General features: G+C 36.8%; 1 protein-coding gene across 4 annotated transcripts in view; it reads right to left on the bottom strand.

Moving 5' to 3' along the window:
• ORC4 (origin recognition complex subunit 4) overlaps window positions 1-20871 on the bottom strand; it is a 95036-nt gene that overhangs the window by 35632 nt on the left and 38533 nt on the right. For all 4 annotated transcript variants that reach the window (XM_070799743.1, XM_070799769.1, XM_070799760.1 and 1 more), the window contains 3 exons: window positions 15518-15591; window positions 7622-7698; window positions 7040-7130 (listed from right to left, as the gene is read on the bottom strand). In XM_070799743.1, the coding sequence (XP_070655844.1) occupies window positions 7040-7130; window positions 7622-7698; window positions 15518-15574 (225 nt within the window). In that variant the 5' untranslated portion in view covers window positions 15575-15591. The remainder of the gene's footprint in view (window positions 1-7039; window positions 7131-7621; window positions 7699-15517; window positions 15592-20871) is intronic.

Raw genomic sequence — 20871 nt, 5'->3', positions numbered from 1 at the left:
AAATTTACTGTGTAATTAGCTAGGTTAACAATCATAAGTCAGATTTTTTTTTCCCCCCAAGGAGACAATGTCATCTTTTCAATATTTTATACTATATTATATACTAAAAAAACCTTAGTTGGTTATGTTACATTAACCAACATAATCAATTTGGATACCCCATTTCCACATTCTTTGTAGCTAAAAATTAATGTTACAGATATACTTGTATAGTTTGCTTTGAACTGCCAGCATCCAGAGGTTTTTATGCTTTTATTACTATTCCCAAATACTTTCAGGGACACAATATTCAACAACATGCAACCAGAAGAAACAAACTAGAAGAAACTTTAACCATCTAGCAAGTCTAATTTCTATGTAGAAGAGTATTTTCCAGACTTAAATCTCTCATTTGGAACCATGTCTATTTTTAAAATAAAATGTTTGAAATACAACAAACCACAGAATTTGTTATCTTTACCACTTAACTGATGATTTTCAATTTTTGTATTTTAGACAGTTTGGCTAAAGGGTAGTATTTTTAATATACCACAATCTTATTTTTTAAGTTTAAATTTCTGTAATTATACATGATTATACTAAGCTATGAAGGCAATGGCACTCCACTCCAGTACTCTTGCCTGGACAATCCTATGGATGGAGGAGCCTGGTGGGCTGCAGTCCACGGGGTTGCTAACAGTTGGACACAACTGAGCGACTTCACTTTCACTTTTCACTTTCATGCATTGGAGAAGGAAATGGCAACCCACTCCAGTGTTCTTGCCTGGAGAATCCCAGGGACCGGGGAGCCTTGGTGGGCTGCCGTCTATGGGGTTGCACAGACTCGGACACGACTGAAGCAAATTAGCAGTAGCAGTAGCAGCAGCAGCATGATATATATAATTATACTAATTATATGATATAATAATACTCTTATCTAAGAATAACCTATTTTATATCTCAGGACACGCCCACACACAACAAATCATAAAAGTGAGGAGTTAAATAATGCTTTTCAGCTTTCTGAGCTTTCAATATTGGAATGCAGTAGGAATAAACTAAATTATACCATAATGGAATACCATGTATGGGTTTTTCCATACTTCAGTTAAGTCACATTAGATAAATTATTTCCAAGCACCAGAACATGGTGTTGTACCCATAGACTTGTAGAATCCTTAGTGTAAACAATGGACTTTAATTAGCAATGTTTCAATATAGTTTCATTAATTTTAACAAATGTACCACAGTAAGGCAAGATGTTATTGACAGGGAAAACTGTACCGGGGTGAGTGTGTGTATGAGCGTGTGTCTGTGAGAGAGAGACTACGTGGGAACTCTGTACTATCTGCTTACTTTTTCTGTAACAAATATATCTATTTTAGCCAATTTACTAATGAAATGGAGTATTCAGGTTTAATTTGTATTTACTTATACATTTTTGTAAGCATTTACTAGCTCTATGTCCTTTTCTGTAAACTTTCTGTATGCCTTAAGAGACAAACTTCCAAGATGAAAGTTCAGAATAAATTAAGTCATTAGCTGTTCAAATTATACTTCTGGCTTGACACTTTGATGCATGAATCACTGAGATTCAACTTCTCTGTTGTAGGTCATTTTACTTCAAGATGCACAATGTATGATGGAATAACAGGTCTAATGTACTAATTTCTTAGACCTCGTTTTCTCCTATACTGATACAAGAATATCACTATAGAGCTCTTTGAAGAATTAAAGTATCATGTAAAAATGTTATTCAAACATAGTATATAATGTGTTTTCCAAAAACAATAATTAAAACTGGAAAAAAAGGAAAATCATCCTTTTACTAAAGAAAGACCTAAATTCACATCAAGAGGGTTTGCAGAGTTACGGTTTTTACGACCTACACTTTGATATAACCTGTGAAACTTTCACACTGCTAAGAAACAGCAATTCTACAAGCATCTAGGCAAGGAAAAATCATATATAAACTCAAACAAGTTAGCTGTGGTGGTCATCAGTGAGGTTCACCATACTTCTGGTTAACCTCCCTTTCTAGGTATCTAGTAAAAATGCACTGCCCTGCTCTCTTGAAACTAGGTGTGACCATGTGACTCACTCTGGTCAGATAAGTGTGAGATGTGCTCTGTAGCACCTCTGGGTAGGAACTTTAAGAATGTCCCTGATCCATCAGGCTTCCTTTCCTCCACTGGGATGTTAGTGGAGGAACATGCTGAGGTAACATCACCATTTCTTGTGAGTGAAGACAGAGAATAGTGCCTCCTTGCTGTTACAGTGTGGGGACACAGCAAAAGCAAACAACAAATTTGTGTCAAGACTCTGAAATTTAGGGTTGGTATGACTGCATAATTTAAACTATCCAGTTTGAAAAAGCAGTTTATAAAGGGAAAAGAAAAGCCTGCCCTTGGAATTTTCCCATAAAACACAAATTGAATAAACTCTATGTGATTTCAAGGGAGGAAAAAAAAAAGTGACGGAAGAGTTTAATCCCAGTCATTTATAAGTAACGTGCAAAATAATATTTTGATTTAAAATAGTCTTTTTACATTTCCCTATGTTACTCAACTTCCTATCTCTTTAATATTTATGTGTTCTGAAGGAGTTTAGTGATTTGTTCTGTTAACTAGGTTGCTGGGTTTTTTCCCCTTGCCTTCAACCAACTTCCCACTCTGTAATTTTAAAAATAGACTGCATGGTCATATAGTTCACCCCTCAAAAAAAATAAAAAGATATATAGTGAAAAGAGCCTTAACCTCTGTTCCCATATCCCACTCAACAAATAACCCACTATGTTATTGTTTAATATTTCAGAAAGACATTTGTTGACACTGTTCAGTGGCTAAGTCGTGTCTCTCTGTGACCCCATGGACTGCAGCACACCATAAAGAAGACATAAGACATAAAAATGGCCAAAAAGCACTTGAAAAGATGTTCAACATCACTATTAGAGAAATGCAAATCAAAACTACAATGGAGTATCACTTCACACTGGTCAGAATGGCCATCATCAATAAAATCAACAAACAATATGTGCTGGAGAAGATATGGAGAAACAGAACCTTCCTATACTGTTGATGGGAATGTAAACTGGTACAGTCACTATGGAGAACCGTATAAAGTGAAAGTGAAAGTGGAGTCGCTCAGTCATGTCCAACTCTTTGTGACCGCATGGACTGTAGCCCACCAGGCTCCTCTCTCCATGGGATTCTCCAGGCAAGAATACTGGAGTGGGTTGCCATCTCCTTCTCCAGGGAATCTTCCCAACTCAGGGATCGAACCCAGGTCTCCCACATTGCAGGCAGACGCTTTAACCTCTGAGCCACCAGGGAAGCCCAGCGGTTCCTTAAAAAACTAAAAATAGAATATCATGACCCAGAAAACCCACTCCTAGGTGTTTACCCGGAGAAAACCATCATTTGAAAAGATTCATACACCTCGATATTCAGCTCAACTGCGGCACTATTTACAATAGCCAGGGCTGGAAGCAACCTAAATGTCTATCAGCAGAGGAGAGGGTAAAGAAGATGTGGTGCATATATATATTTATACACAATGGAATATTCAGTAAGTTCACTCGCTCAGTCACATCTAACTCTTTCCAACCCAATGGATTGCAGCACGCCAGGCTTGCCTGTCCATCACCAATTCCCGGAGTTACACAAACTCATGTCCATTGAGTCGGTGATGTCATCCAACCAACTCATTCTCTGTCGTTTCCTTCACCTCCTGACTTCAATCTTTCCCAGCATTAGAGTCTTTTCCAATGAGTCAGCTCTTCGCATCAGGTGGCCAAAGAATACTTTGGCTGCAAAGAATACTCCAAGCTCCAATAGGAGCTTCAGCTTCAGCATCAGTCCTTCCCGTGAATATTCAGGATTGATTTCCTTTAGGATGGACTGGTTGGATCTCCTTACAGTCCAGAGACTCTCAAGAGTCTTCTCCAACACCACGGTTCAAAAGCATCAATTCTTCAGTGCTCAGCTTTCTTTACAGTCCAACTCTCACATCCATTCATGACTACTGGAAAAACCATAGCTTTGACAAGACAGACCTCTGTTGGCAAAGTAATGTCTCTGCTTTTTAATATGCTGTCTAGGTTGGTCATAGCTTTTCTTAAAATGAGCAAGGGTCTTTTAATTTCATGGCTGCAGTCACCATCTGCAGTGATTTTGGAGCCCCCAAAAATAAAGTCTGTCATGTTTCCATTGTTTTCCCATCCATTTGCTATGAAGTGATAGGATCGGATGCCATGATCTTAGTTTTTTGAATGTTGAGTTTTAAGCCAACTTTTTCATTCTCCTCTTTCCTTTTCATCAAGTGGCTCTTTAGTTCTTCTTCGCCTTCTGCCATAACGGTGGTGTCATCTGCATCTCTGAGGTTGTTTCTCCCGGCAATCCTGATTCCGGCTCATGCTCATCCAGCCCAGCATTTCTCACGTTGTACTCTGCATATAAGTTAAATAAGCAGGGTGACAATATACAGTCTTGACATGCTCCTTTCCCAATTTGGAACCAGTCTGTTGTTCCATGTCCAGTTCTAACTGTTGCTTCTTGACAAGCAGATTTCTCAGGAGGCAGGTCAGATGGTCTGTTATTACCATCTCTTTAAGAATTTTCCACAGTTTGTTGTGATCCACACAGTTAAAGGCTTTGGCATAGTCAACAAAGCAGAAGTAGATGTTTTTCTGGAACTCTCTTGCTTTTTTGATGATCCAGTGGATGCTGGCAATTTGATCTCTGGTTCCTCTGCCTGTTTTAAATCCAGCTTGAACATCTGGAAGTTCATCGTTCATGTACTATTGAAGCCTGGCTTGGAGAATTTTGAGCATTACTTTGCTAACGTGAAAGATGAGTGCAATTGTGTGGTAGTTTGAACATTCTTTGGCATTTCCTTTTTTTGGGATTGGAACGAAAACTGAATGGAATATTACCCAGCCATAAAAACGAACAAAATAATGTCATCTACAGGTACACGAGTGGACCTAGAGACTGTCATATTGAATGAAGTAAGTTAGACACAGACAAATATCATATGATATTACTTATATGTGCAAAATTTTTAAAAAGGGTACAAATGAACTTATTTATAAACCAGAAGTAGTATCACAGATGTAGAAAACAAACTTGTGGCTACCAGGGGGAAAGGTGGGACAGATAAATTGGGAGACTGGGGTTGACTTAAACATAGTACTACACATAAAATAGGCAACTAATAAGGACCTATCATATAGTACAGAGAACACTACACAATATTTTGTAATGGCCTATATGGGATAAGAATTTAAAAAGAGTGGACATAAGTATATGTATAACCGATTCACTCTGCTGTATATCTGAACCTAACACAACATTGTAAATCAATGATACTCCAATAAAAATTTAAATGTATACATTTAAGGGAACTTTTGTTCATGGAGAAATCAACAATATGATTTTTTCCCTTTTTTGGATGATATGCAAATATTTCTGTATTCTTTTTTTACTGCAGTATCGTAGTCCATTACATGGATGGATGTATCAAGATTTATTAATCAGTATTCTGAGGGTCATTTATACTGTTTCTCATCCTGCACTGCTAATAAACATTACTGCAATGAGTAACAATACACATATCATTTCACAAAGAAAAATTTCTAGAAATGTTGCTGAGTCAAAAGTAGGCACATTTGTAATATGGTTAGATTTTGTCTAATTCTAATTTACACCACCAGTAAGAACATCAGTATGTTATCAACTTTATAGATCTTTTTGTTAATCTTATAGAAAAAATTACTATATTTTTATTTAATTTACCAGATTATGAGTGAAATTAAACATGTTTCTAAGTTTAAAACTGATTTGTATTTAATTTCCTATGACCCTTCTGTGCATATCTTTCCTCAACTTTTCTACTGTTAACAGAGCTGTTGTTTTAATAATAGTCTTATAGCTCAAAAGTATATTAGTCACATACTATTCCTATATAAACTACCATAAATAGCACTGAAGTCAAACACAAAGAAAAATAATAAAAAAACTAAGGATAAAGAAATAGTGGTTGTATACAAGGACTAAGCCAAAGGACTGAACATAAATTAGACAGAGTCAAAAATAAATACGGTCATAAATGTGATTATAATAAATGAAAAAATTTTAAAAGAAAATAAATTATTTAGATCTAAATCTCCAATTTATGTACTACAAATAATACTGGAAACAGATGATGACAGTAAAATCCTAAAGTCCTAATTTTTACAAAATGTACAGTCAAACTGTATTGCTTAAAAAATAAAAACAATTCTAATTCTATTTTACATAGTTTTACTTAATATAAAATAATACATAATACACAATTTTACTTCTATACACAGTAAAAATGTGTATTAGTGAGAAATCTAAATTTACTGCATGGAATAAAGCAAAAGCAGATTATACAATTACATAGTAATATTTGTAATATAATAGCCATAATTGGTCTTATACACTAAACAAACAAAATGAAAAGAGAAAGCAAGGGTAAAAAAGCAAGAGTTATCTTTATGAGGTAACCAAAGTAATATAATAAAGATGGAAAGTAGACGATAACTCTAAAAGATGTGAATGTATATATTAAAAAAACTTGCCTAAGTTAGGGTTACAGAATAAACTAAAAGAAAAAAAATGCTTGATGTGATAGCTACCTAATCTACAAATAGAGACAATATCATGCCTACCTTGCAGGGTTAATGTAAAGAATAAATAACAAGATAAATAAAAGGTTCAAGGAACATGTTCAATAAATGCCAGTTTGCTTTGTCTACTGGCAGTCACAAATTCTTGAAGGACCAAAGACCACAATGGAACAAATAACATTTGAAAATTTGTTACTGTGACGAAAAATAAGGTAAAAAAAGATCACTCTACTTAAATAAACAAGTCTAACTTTATAAAGGCTTTGCATGTATTCTAAGACTTAAAATTAAAAAAAAAAAATGCTAGTAATACAAGGATGAAAATAATCAAAAACATTTTCAATGTTGTCCACAAGACTCATCACATGCCTACAAAACAAAGGAATGCCAGAAATCAACAGCTTTTACCATGGTCTTTCCTGAACCTCGGGGTCCAATAATGAGAATAGAGTTACTTTCTCCATGGATAGCAGTTCTTTTTAGCAGTTCAATTAAGTGTCTGAAATGATATAAAGAGGCCAAAATTTAAAAAGCAAAGCTGAAATAATTTGCTAGGTAATACTTTTTAAATTAGTCCTACAGAGAAGAACAGAAATACTGATTCTCTAGAAACCTCAAGAAGAAACCAAGTAAGACTGAAATATTGTGGTCTTTATGATGGTATGGGATAGGAACAACTGTGGCAACTCTTAGGACCTTTCACTCCACAGCTGGCTGCTGAGCATTAGGGGCAAACTCAGAAATCTCTCCATAATACGAAATGACAGAAATGATACAAGATTGAAAGTTAAAGAGTTTTTTTCATTATGGAAATATGTATATCTTCTCTTCCTTCACAATAAATCATTTTTTTATACACAAAGCAAAACTACCTCTATAAAAATGTTCGCTATCCTTGTTTAAGACAAAGTCTGTGTATGACAATTTCTACAAAACCTAAAGGGTATCTATAAGTAGTTTCATAGCAGACAAGTGGGAACCTAAACTTACTTATATTGTACTTGTACTCCAAATAGGTTACCATGTGGACTCTGATGACAAAATCTTTCACGTAAAATTCTTTGTACCTGATAAAAATAAAGTGAATACAAATGAAAACATACATGCAATCAAAAATGAAGAAGTAAATATATTTATAGCAGTTAGAGTTAAGTATTAATGAATCAATTCAGCTCTCCCTAAACAACTTGTCATCATGAGTGATAAAATTAACAGTTCTTGTTTTCCAGGTGGCACTAGTGGTAAAGAATCTGCTTGCCAATGCAGGAGACATAAGAGTTGTGGGTTCAATCCCTGGTTCAGGAAGATCCTCTGGAAGAGGGCAAGGCAACCCACTCCAGTATTCTTCCCTGGAAAGTCCCATGGACAGAGGCACCTGGCAGGCTATGGTCCATAGCGTTGCAAAGAGTTGGATATGACTGAAACAACTTAGCAGCAGCAGCAAGTCCCAGAGAAAGGATAAGAATTTAGTTATGAAGCTTTCAACAAGAGAGCTTTATGATGTTACTTTAGCTACATCAGCAATTTGAGGGCTGTTTTAATGTATGTGAATAAATGAATACCTCATTTTGTGTAATATGTCAGTCAAGGAATAAAGAATGGGAGAATTTAATAATGTAATCTAATCTAATAATGCTCATGAACCATACCTCAGTCTTTTGAGTTTAGTCACTCAGTCTTATCTGACTGTGTGATCCCATGGACTGTAACCCACCAGGCTTCTCTGTTCGTAGGATTTCCCAGGCAAAAATACTGGAGTGGACTGCCAGCTCCTTTTCCAGGGGATCTTTTCAACCCAGGGATTGAACACAGGTCTCCAACATTGCAGGCAGATTCTTTACTGTTGGAGCCATCTAGAGACCAACATATCTAAACTGGTTTAGCTCAAGTCCTATCTTTCTGTACCTCTCACAGAAGTCAGGATTCTGAGGAAATAGAAGAAATTTTAAAGTCCACACAGTTATTGAGGACCTATTAGATGCAGAGGACAAAACTACTAAAAGAATATGATCTATGCCTAAAAAAAAAGCATATATATATTAGTAAGAAATGACACAGTCAGTAATCTGCAAAAAATTAGTAACCTAGCATATAAGGAGATGTTCAAATATATGGAAAAAATCATACTCATCTATGATATAAAATAGGAAATCATTGGAATTAATTAAAATTCTTCTAAAGAGCTAAATTTTTATTTTGTCTTAAAACGAAGGACTTAGACACAGCTGTAAAAAAGAAATATCAATCTATCATATTCTTTAAAAAGATGGACCATCAAAATCGTTTATTTTCTACATTTGCTGCTAACAAAGAGTGTCCAGTGACAAAAACCTTAGGAGGTTATTTCAGATTTAGCTCCATCAGCAGAAACAAGAAGCTGCCAACATTATTTGCTTCTTGCAGACTGAAGTGTGCAGTATGGGAGTGATCTTTCATGTATCAACGAAAAAAATCTGAGTTCACTTTCTATGTACCAGAGGCACAGGGAAGCAAATTATTCACTAGGGATAAAATAATCTATACTTAGCATTTAGGAAGAAGTGGAAAGAATAGAAAGATTGGTGTCCGAGAGACAATACACTATTCTGGCAGGCCTGTTTTGAAGATTAAAGAAAGTAGTAATCTGTAATACAATATAGTTATTATATAGGAAATAGCTGATATCTATAAAAAACCTAAGGAAGCAAACATACATTCAATTAATCACAGGGTGTATTCCTCCCCCTAGACAAGATCACTGTAAATCAAAACACGAACCTCAGTGTTTTTCTTGTTTAAAACTTCATTAAAGTCTACAGAGAGACAAGTATGAATAAAATACAAGATAGAGAAAAAGTGAAGCAAAGCTGTAGTGAATATTCAGAGGTTCCAAAATTCTCAAGTGAGTTGATGTGAAAGTTAAACAGGTATGTACATGTATAGGAATTAACTTAGGTGTACAGGGAAGATCTCCGCTATTTAAAAAGATACGTTCAGTTCAGTCACTCAGTCCTGTCTGACTATTTGAGACCCCATATACTGAAGCATGGCAGGTTACTTGTCTATCTCCAACTCCCGGAGTTTTCTTAAACTCAGGTGCATTGAGTCAGTGATGTAATCCAACCATCCCATCCTCCATCATCTCCTCCTCCTCCTAACTTCAATCTTTCTCAGGATTAGGGTCTTTTCCAATGAGTCAGTTAGTTCTTCGTATCAGGTGGCCAAAGTACTGGAGTTTCAGCTTCAGCAACAGTCCTTCCAATGAATATTCAGGACTGATTTCCTTTAGGATGGACTGGTTGGATCTCATTTCAGTCCAAGGGAAACACAAGAATCTTCTCCACCACCACAGTTGAAAAGCATCAATCCTTCAGTGCTCAGCTTTCTTTATAGTCCAACTCTCACATCCATTCATGACTACTGGAAAAACCATAGCTTTGACAAGATGGACCTTGTTGGCAAAATAAAGTCTCTGCTCTTTAATATGCTGTCTAGGTTGGTCATAACTTTTCCTCCAAGGAGAGTAAGCGTCTTTTAATTTCCTGGCTGCAGTCACCATCTGCAGTGATTTTGGAGCCACCAAAAATAAAGTCAGCCACTGTTTCCACTGTTTCCCCATCTATTTGCCATGAAGTGATGGGACCGGATGCCATGATCTTAGTTTTTTGAATGCTGATTTTTAAGCCAACTTTTTGACTCTCCTCTTTCCTTTTCATCAAGTGGCTCTTTAGTTCTTTGCTTTCTGCCATAACAGTGGTGTCATCTGCATCTCTGAGGTTATTGATATTTCCCCTGGAAATCTTAATTCTGGCTTGTGCTTCATCCAGTTCAGCATTTCTCATGATGTTCTCTGTATATAAGTTAAATAAGCAAGGTGACAAAATAGAGCCATGACAACTCCTTTCCCGATTTAGAACAACTCCTTTCCTAGTCTGTTGTTCCATGTCCAGTTCTGTTGCTTCTTGACAAGCAGATTTCTCAGGAGGCAGGTCAGATGGTCTGTTATTACCATCTCTTTAAGAATTTTCTACATTTTGTTGATATCCACACAGTTAAAGGCTTTGGCATAGTCAACAAAGCAGAAGTAGATGTTTTTCTGGAACTCTCTTGCTTCTTTGATGATCCTATGGATGTTGGCAATTTGATCTTTGGTTCCTCTGCCTATTCTAAATCCAGCTTGAACATTTGGAAGTTCACTGTTCACATATTGTTGAAGCCTGGCCTGGAGAATTTTGAGTGTTACTTTGCTAGCATGTGCTGCTGCTGCTAAGTCGCTTCAGTCGTGTCCGACTCTGTGCGACCCCAGAGAGGGCAGCCCACCAGGCTCCCACGTCCCTGGGATTCTCCAGGCAAGAACACTGGAGTGGCTTGCCATTTCCTTCTCCAATGCATGAAAGTGAAAAGTGAAAGTGAAGTCTCTCAGTTGTATCCGACTCCTAGCGACCCCATGGACTGCAGCCTACCAGGCTCATCCGTCCATGGGATTTTCCAGGCAAGAGTACGGGACTGCAATTGTGAGGTAGTTTGAACATTCTTTCGCATTGACTTTCTTTGGGATTAGAATGAAAACTGACCTTTTCCAGTCCTGTGGCCTATGCTGAGTTTTCCAAATTTGCTGGCATATTGAGTGCAGCACTTTCACGGAATCATCTTTCAGGATTTGAATAGCTCAACTGGAGTGCCATCACCTCCACTAGCTTTGTTTGTAGTGATGCTTTCTAAGGCACACTTGACTTTGAATTCCAGGATGTCTGGCTCTAGGTGACTGATCACACCATCGTGACTGTCTGGGTTGTGTAAATCTTTTTTGTATAGTTCTTTTGTGTGTTCTTAACACCTCTTCTTAATATCTTCTGCTTGAGTTAGGTCCATACCATTTCTGTCCTTTATGGAGCCCATCTTTGCATGAAAAGCTCCCTTGGTATCTCTAATTTTTTGAAGAAATCTCTAGTCTTCCCCATTCTACTGTTTTCCTCTATTTCTTTTCATTGATCACTGAGGAAGGCTTTCTTATCTCTCCTTGCTATTCTTTGGAACTCTGCATTCAAATCGATATATCTTTCCTTTTCTCCTTTGCCTTTAGCCTCTCTTCTTTTCATAGCTATTTGTAAGGCCTCCTCAGACAACCATTTTGCCTTTCTGTTATTTCTTTTTCTTGGGGATGGTCTTGATCTCTGCCTCCTGTACAAGTCACGAACCTAGATCCATAGTTCTTCAGATACTCTATCAGATCTAATTCCTTGAATCTATTTGTTACTTCCACTGTATAATCATAAGGGTATTGATTTAGGTCATAGGGGAATGATCTAATGGTTTTTCCTACTTTCTTCAATTTAAGTCTGAATTTGGCAATAAGGAGTTCATGATCTGAGCCACAGTTTGTTCCTGGTCTTGCTTTTGCTGACTGTATAGAGCTTCTTCATCTTTGGCTGCAAAGAATATAATCAATCTGATTTTGGTGTTGACGTCCATGTGTAGAGTCTTCTCTTGTGTTTTTGGAAGGTGTTTGCTATGACCGGTGCGTCCTCTTGGCAAAACTCTATTAGCCTTTGCCCTGCTCCATTCTGTACTCCGAGGCCAAATATGCCTCTTACTCTAGGTATTTCTTGACTCCCTACTTTAGCATGCCAGTCCCCTATAATGAAAAGGACATCTTTTTTGGGTGTTAGTACTAGAAGGTGTTAGTACTAGAAGGTCTTCATAGACCCGTTAAACTTTAGCTTCTTCAGCATTACTGGTCAGGGCATAAACTTGGATTACTGTGATATTGAATGGCTTGCCATGGAAACAAAAAGAGATCATTCTGTCGTTTTTGAGATTGCATCCAAGTACTGCATTTTGGACTCTTTTGTTGACTATGATGGCTATTCCATTTCTCCTAAGGGATGCCTGCCCACAGTAGTAGATATAATGATCATCTGAGTTAAATCCATCCATTCCAGTCCAGTATTTTTAAAAGCATAATTAAACACTTTCCTTTAAACAGAAGGTAAGTAAGGTCTTACAAAGGAATGTCAATAACATTAAGTTTTGCTGTAAAAAAATGTAGTTCTGGTTAAGCCAGTGTAGAAATATCACACCCATTCCCAGCTAGACTCCTCAAATATATACACAAGGGAACCCTCTTACACTGTTGGTAGGAATGCAAACTAGTACAGCCACTATGGAGAACAGTGTGGAAATCCCTTAAAAAAATGGAAATAGAACTGCCATATGACCCAGCAATCCCACTGCTGGGCATACACACTGAGGAAATCAGAATTGAAAGAGACACGTGTATCCCAATGTTCATCGCAGCACTGTTTATAATAGCCAGGACATGGAAGCAACCTAGATGTCCATCAGCAGATGAATGGATAAGAGAGCTGTGGTACATATACACAATGGAGTATTACTCAGCCATTAAAAAGAATACATTTGAATCTGTTCTAATGAGGTGGATGAAACTGGAGCCTATTATACAGAATAAAGCAAGCCAGAAAGAAAAACACCAATACAGTATACTAACGCATATATATGGAATTTAGAAAGATGGTAACGACAACCCTGTATGCGAGACAGCAAAAGAGACATAGATGTATAGAACAGTCTTTTGGACTCTGTGGGAGAGGGAGGGGGGGATGATTTGGGAGAATGGCATTAAAACATGTATAATATCATATAAGAAATGAATCGCCAGTCCAGGTTCAATGCAGGATACAGGAAGCTTGGGGCTGGTGCACTGGGATGACCCAAAGGGATAGTATGGGGAGGGAGGTGGGAGGGTGGTTCAGGATGAGGAACACGTATACACCCATGGCGGATGCATGTTGATGTATGGCAAGACCAATACAATATTGTAAAGTAAAAAAAAAAAAAGAAATATTAAACGTTTATGATAAAAACACTAAATATACTAGGAATATAAGGAGACTTTCTCAACCTGTTAATATCCACAAAAAATCACAGCTAACATCATCAGTTCAGTTCAGTCGCTCAGTTGCATCCAACACTTTGTGACTCCATGAATCTCAGCAAGCCAGATCTCCCTGTCCATCACCAACTCCCGGAGTCCACCCAAACCCATGTCCATTGAGTCGGTAATGCCATCCAATCATTTCATCCTCTGTCATCCCCTTCTCCTCCTGCCCTCAATCTTTCCCAGCATCAGGGTCTTTTCCAATGAGTCAGCTCTTTGCATCAGGTGGTCAAAGTATTGAAGTTTCAGCTTCAAAAACAGTCCCACCAATGAACACCCATGACTGATCTCCTTTATGATAGACTGGTTGCATCTCCTTGTAGTCCAAGGGACTCTCAAGAGTCTCCTCCAACATCACAGTTCAAAAATATCAATTCTTTGGTGCTCAGCTTTCTTTATATTCCAACTCTCACATCCATACATGACCACTGGAAAACCCATAGCCTTGACTAGACAGACCTTTGTTGACAAAGTAATGTCTCTGCTTTTTAATATGCTGTCTAGGTTGGTCATAACTTTCCTTGCAAGGAGTAAGCATCTTTTAATTTCATGGTTTCAGTCACCATCTGCAGTGATTTTGGAGCCCAAATAAATCAAGTCAGCTACTTTTCCCACTGTTTCCCCATCTATTGGCCATGAAGTGATGGGACGAGATGCCATGATCTTAGTCTTCTGAATGTGGAGCTTTAAGCCAACTTTTTCACTCTCCTCTTTCACTTTCATCAAGAGGCTCTTTAGTTCCTCTTCACTTTCTGCCATAAGGGTGGTATCATCTGCATATCTGAGGTTATTGAGATTTCTCCCGGCAATCTTAACTCCAGCTTGTGCTTCCTCCAGGCCAGTGTTTCTCATGATGTACTCTACATATAAGTTAAATAAGCAGGGTGACAATATGCAGCCTTGACGTATTCCTTTTCCTATTGGAACCAGTCTGTTGTTCCATGTCCAGTTCTAACTGTTGCTTCCTGACCTGCATACAGGTTTCTCAACAGGCAGGTCAAGTGGTCTGGTATTCCCATCTCTTTCAGAATTTTCCACAGTTTATTGTGATCCACACAATCTAAGGCTTTGGCATAGTCAATAAAGCAGAAATAGATGTTTTACTGGAACTCTCTTGCTTTTTCGATGATCCAGCAGATGTTGGCAATTTGATCTCTGGTTCCTCTGCCTTTTCTAAAACCATCTTGAACATCTGGAATTTCACGGTTCATGTATTGCTGAAGCGTGGCTTGCAGAATTTTAAGCATTGCTTTACTAGCGTGTGAGATGAGTGCAATTGTGCAGGAGTTTGAGCTAATGTCATACATCATACTCAGTGGTAAAAGACTGAACACATTTTTCCAATATAAAAAATGGTCTGCTCTTGGTAGCTTACTCAGTATTATACTGAAGGTTCTGGTCATGGCAATTAGACAACAAAAGAAATGAAAGGCATACAGATTGGAAAGGAAGAAGTAAAACTGTATCTCTTTGAATATGACATGATGTTATACACAGAAAAGCCAAAGGAATAAACTAAAAAAAAAAATATTATAAATGAGTTTAGCAAGGTTACAGAATACAAGATTAATATAGAAAAATCAATTTCATTTAGATAAACTAGGAACAAATAAAACATAAAAGTAAGAAAATAATTTCATTTACAACCGCAACAAAAGGAATAAAATACTTTTCAAGAAACTTACCTTAAGAAGTGAAAAACTCTGAAGATATTAAACTAAATTGAAACTTGAGAACATTTAAGAAGACATGAATAAAATTAGGATTCCATCTATCCAAACATTTAGAGAGGCTGAAATTAGGAAGCAGCAAAGACACTTTCCCCTTGGCAACGGAAAGTGTGGTTCTTCATACATAAAAAGGGGAGAATTCAAGTTAAGAAGATGACTGTTTCTCTTATCCCCTTTACATGGTAACAGGCCTTCAGATTAATGAAAATATACACTAACCTGTGAAATGTAGTCTGCTTGTATTAAGTTGCTACTCTTTGATTTACGACTGCTCATTTCCACAAACTGAAATCCTTTAAAAAATAATAAAAAATTTTAGCATGAATATAAGGATGATTGGCTTACAGAAATTAAGAATTTACTATTACAGACTCACACAAGTTCTAAAACATGAAAAATGTTAAAATTTCTGAAACTTTAAAAATTTTCAGTTGAACCTATGGGAATCATTTCATAATACGTAAATAAAACCGTTATGCTGCACAACTTAAAATTACACAGTGATATATGTAAGTTATTTCTTAATAAAACCAGAAAAAAAAAATCTCGATGGCTCCTCTTTACCTAACTACAGGTTTATTTGACACTCCCATTTCACATTTTAGATGGTTCTTATAATTAGTTCTACCTTTCTTTTCAATCTAGTATTCAGCTTCCTTTCTCTGCCTTTAAAAACAAAATCAAACAAACAAAAAACAATGGATGTGTTTCCTTTGTACAGAATGTTTCTCCCCACATTCATTCCACAGGATCATCTATTCCAGAAAAACTTTGCTTTCTTGCTACACTCATCAATTATACACAGTCATTACAGACTAGGTAAAATGTTTCTTCTGCAAACATACAGAATTGCCTGTCCTTCTCTTTATTCATAAACATATCATACTACACAAAATTTTGTGGTCAATGCCACCAAATTGAGAATACTTAAAAATTCCAAGCATTAACTGGAATAATATATATGTGTGTGTGTATATATATGTATATATATAATAACAAAAAAAAAAAAGTTCTGTAAAATTCTCCTTGAGGGCAATATATTCATAGATAAACATCTTCAACTAAAAGATCTAATTTTCTCACCAGCAATTTCCTAGAGAAGTACTTCACTAATCAGGTAATAATAACTTAGTCAGGAATTGTTAGAAGTGTTTTGAATTTATTATCTCATTTAATTCTCAGAATAATCCTATGGAATAATCCTAATACCTATTTCAGATTAGAAGACACAGAAAAGTAACCTGACCAAAACCATAACAGTACAAAGGTCAGTCAGGATTTAAACCCGATCTACTTATACTTCATTATACATAACTATTATCTATCTATATATATACACACACACACAAATATAAAATACATATATATTATATACATAGTTATAAGTATATATACTTGATTATATATAACTGCTACTTAGCCACCTGATTTTAAAAAGCACAAATTTCAACAACTTGAAGGAAGATCTGCCTGTGATATATTTTTATATTCATACTTACTAATTTCATATACTGACATTTAGACAACCACCTTTGGAATTAGTTTCTACAGGACAGCAGCAGAGCAATGCTTTGACAGAGAGCAAGCAAATCCGTACCCTCCCTTACAGTATAGACGAGGCCTAAGTCCCAGAACCAGTTGAGGCTTCCCTGGTGGCTCAGATGGAAAAAGGTCTGCCTGCAATGCGGGAGACCCAGGTTCGATTCTTGGGTCGGGAAGATCCCCTGGAGAAGGAAATGGCAATCCACTACAGCACTCTTGCCTGGAAAATCCCATGGACGGAGGAGCCTGATAGGCTACAGTCCATGGGGTCGCAAAGAGTCGGACACGACTTCACTTAAGTCCCAGAAGGATTCTGGCTCCAGGCCAGAATAGAGTACAAGAACAGAGTACTCTCCCGATGCTTTGGTTCCTTAAGCTTCCCTCTTAGGAGAAAAGTGGTTTTCTCAGCTGCCTTAGGGCACCTTTTAGCAACCTTTTCTTTATTCAAGGCACCTTGCTTAACAATCTTTACACTGATTATTTTAATTTTATCCTACTAAATTTTTTTCTCTTAAATCAGATTTGTGTGTGGGGAAAAACCCTTTCAGGAATATGAAATTACATCTTCATTCTGTTTTAAGATACTCGACTGTGAAAAAGGTCTGAAATCACAGGGAACAATGGAACAACTGTACCCGAGACAATAAAAAGTAAATTCTAAAAAAATGGGAGAGAGACTTGACAATATACTTTATCTTTTCAAAGCTATGTTAGTAGCTATTTCACAGTACTAATGGAATTAAAATATATTTCTCCCCATTTCATGGACTGAGAAAACATGCTCAGTAGAGCTAAGTAAAATGTCTGAGGTCACAGGGTGGTGTCTAAACTGCCTCCTTGTATTGAATATACTTCCGGTAAGTCACTAAAAACATGCACAGGGTGACCCATGACCATTTGGTGATCATTCGTGAAAGAAACATACATACACACCACACTTCAGTGCCTATACATAAATTTTGACTGTAAATTAAGTATTAATCAAAAGACTGATGCTCAACCATAAACGATCCAACTAGAAAAATGGGTCAAAGGCATAAACAGACATTTCAAACAAAGAGGCTATATGGATAGCAAATAAACACCTGAAACACATTAGCCATTAGAAAAAGGCAAATTGCAACCACAACAAGGTACACATTTATTTGAAAAGCAAAAATAGAACAGAGAAAACACCAAATGCTGGTAAGCATGAAGAGAAGAAAGATCTCACATACAATGACTGGTGAGATATGTGAAATGTTACAGCCATTCTGCAAAGTTTCTTTTGGCCATTTCTTATAACAAACCCTTACCGTGTGACACAGTGATTACACTTTTGGGTATTTATATCACAGAAATGAAAATTTATGCTCACATGAAAATCTGTGATATGAGTCTCAATAATAAGTTTATTTGGAACAGCCAAAAAACTGAAGACAATACAAATGTCCTACAATGAGTTAATGGGGTTAAAGAAATGGAAACATCCACATCAGGGACTAAAACTGAGGCAAAAAAAAAAAAATTAACCACTGATATGTGCAATACTGTGGATGGCTCTCAAGGGCATTACGCTTTGAGACCAAAAATAAAGGCTGATCACAAAAATATTACATATTGCATGATTACATTAAAAAATTCTTGAAATGACAAAATTATTATAAAGATGAAGAACAGATACATGATGGCAAAGAAACAGAACTAAGGAATGAGTATGATAATAAAAAAGGAGTTACATTAAGAATTTTCTTTGTAATGATGAAACAGTTTTGTATCTTTATTGCAATGTCACAAAATATACACATGGGATCAAGTCACAGAGAATTAAATAGACACACAAAAATGAGTACAAGTAAAAACTGTTGAGAACTGAATAAGGTCTATAGTTCAGTTAACAGTGTTATACCAAGGTCAACGTTTTTTGTCATGGTTTTGACCTGCAATATCATAAGACATCACGCTACAGAGAATCTGGGTGAAGGGTTTATGGAACACTATGAACTACATTTGCAACTTCTGTGAGTCTCTAATAATTTCAAAATAAAAATTTAGGAAAAATAAAAGTCTAATTATACACTTTCTTTCAACTGTTTAATGACAAAAGAAGAGAATAATATTATCTGCCAATAGGTAATATTATTATTATCAGACAATAGATTATTAAATTACATTTGACTGAATTCCTCCTCAAATTTTACCAGTGAATCATAAAGCAATGCCAAAGAATGCTCAAACTACCGCACAACTGCACTCATCTCACATACTAGTAAAGTGATGCTTAAAATTCTCCAAGCCAGGCTTCAGCAATACGTGAACCATGAACCTCCAGATGTTCAAGCTGGTTTTAGAAAGGCTGAGGAACCAGAGATCAAAATGCCAACATCAGCTGGATCATGGAAAAAGCAAAAGAGTTCCAGAAAAAACATCTATTTCTGCTTTATTGACTATGCCAAAGCCTCAGACTGTGTGGATCACAATAAACTGTGGAAAATTCTGAAAGAGACGGAAATACCAGGCCACCTGACCTGCCTCTTGAGAAACCTGTATGCAGGTCAGGAAGCAACAGACTGGACACGGAACAACAACTGGTTCCAAATAGGAAAAGGAGTACATCAAGGCTGTATACTGTCACCCTGCTTATTTAACTTATATGTAGAGTACATCATGAGAAATGCTGGGCTGGAGGAAGCACAAGCTGGAATCAAAGACTGTCAGGAGAAATATCAATAACCTCAGATATGCAAATGATACCACTCTTAAGGTAAAAAGTGAAGAGGAACTAAAGAGCCTCTTGATGAAAGTGAAAGACAAGAGTGAAAATGTTGGCTTAAAGCTCCACATTCAGAAGACTAAGATCATGACATCAGGTCCCAACACTTCATGACAAATAGATGGGGAAACAGTGGAAACAGTGTCAGACTTTATTTTTCTGGGCTCCAAAATCACTGCAGATGGTGATTGAAGCCATGAAATTAAAAGATGCTTACTCCTTGGAAGGAAAGTTATGACCAACCTAGACAGCATATTAAAAAGCAGAGACATTACTTTGTCAACAAAGGTCCGTCTAGTCAAGGCTATGGTTTTTCCAGTGGTCATGTATGGATGTGAGAGTTGGACTGTGAAGAAAGCTGAGCGCCAAAGAATTGATACTTTTGAACTGTGGTGTTGGAGAAGACTCTTGAGAGTCCCTTGGACTGCAAGGAGATCCAACCAGTCCATCCTAAAGGAGATCAGTCCTGGGTGTTCATTGGAAGGACTGATGTTGAAGCTGAAACTTCAATACTTTGGCCACCTGATGCGAACAGCTGACTCATTTGAGAAGACCCTGATGCTGGGAAAGATTGAGGGCAGGAGGAGAAGGGGACGACAGAGGATGAGATGGTTGGATGGCATCACCAAATCAATGAACATGGGTTTGGGTGGACTCCGGGAGTTGGTGATGGACAGGGAGGCCTGGCGTGCTGCAGTTCATGGGGTCGCAAAGAGTCAGACATGACTGAGCGACTAAACAGAACACTGGACTCTTTATTTCTTACTGTCTGATACCAAGGTGTTACTATTCTAAATAGGACTAGCGACAAAGTGTAAAAGAAGCTGAAGGTCTATGCATGATGAAGTCATTACTCATGTTGTCATCAAATGAAAAATAGGTGACTACAATTATTTAGGTGTATAAAATTTGGTAGAAGCTACTATTTTAACTATAAAGAGGAGCAGTAAAAAGGATAATCCCAAAGAATAGCTTACTTAATATTATTTCTTTAGAGTTTATACATCCTACATTATTGGTTTATGGTAGATCCTCCTCTAAACTTACATTTTGCTCAGGAGAATAAACCTAATTTTCAATTTCAGAGCTTCAAGTAATAACTGGTCTAATTTAAATTGCCTAATAAAACTAAAACCAATCCACTCCTGTAACTAGCTGCCTCTAATCCTGCTTTACATCACCATTATTTCTTGATTGGATATCTATGCGAGCTTTCTTCTCATCTCCAACACTTACCCCCATTTTAATGTAAGTGAAAGTATCAGTCACTCAGTCCTGT

Source organism: Bos indicus, chromosome 2, assembly GCF_029378745.1.
Source record: "Bos indicus isolate NIAB-ARS_2022 breed Sahiwal x Tharparkar chromosome 2, NIAB-ARS_B.indTharparkar_mat_pri_1.0, whole genome shotgun sequence".
NCBI classification, from domain to species: domain Eukaryota; kingdom Metazoa; phylum Chordata; class Mammalia; order Artiodactyla; family Bovidae; genus Bos; species Bos indicus.
Note: the sequence above shows the minus strand (reverse complement) of the source record. Positions and strands in the feature narration are given on the sequence as shown.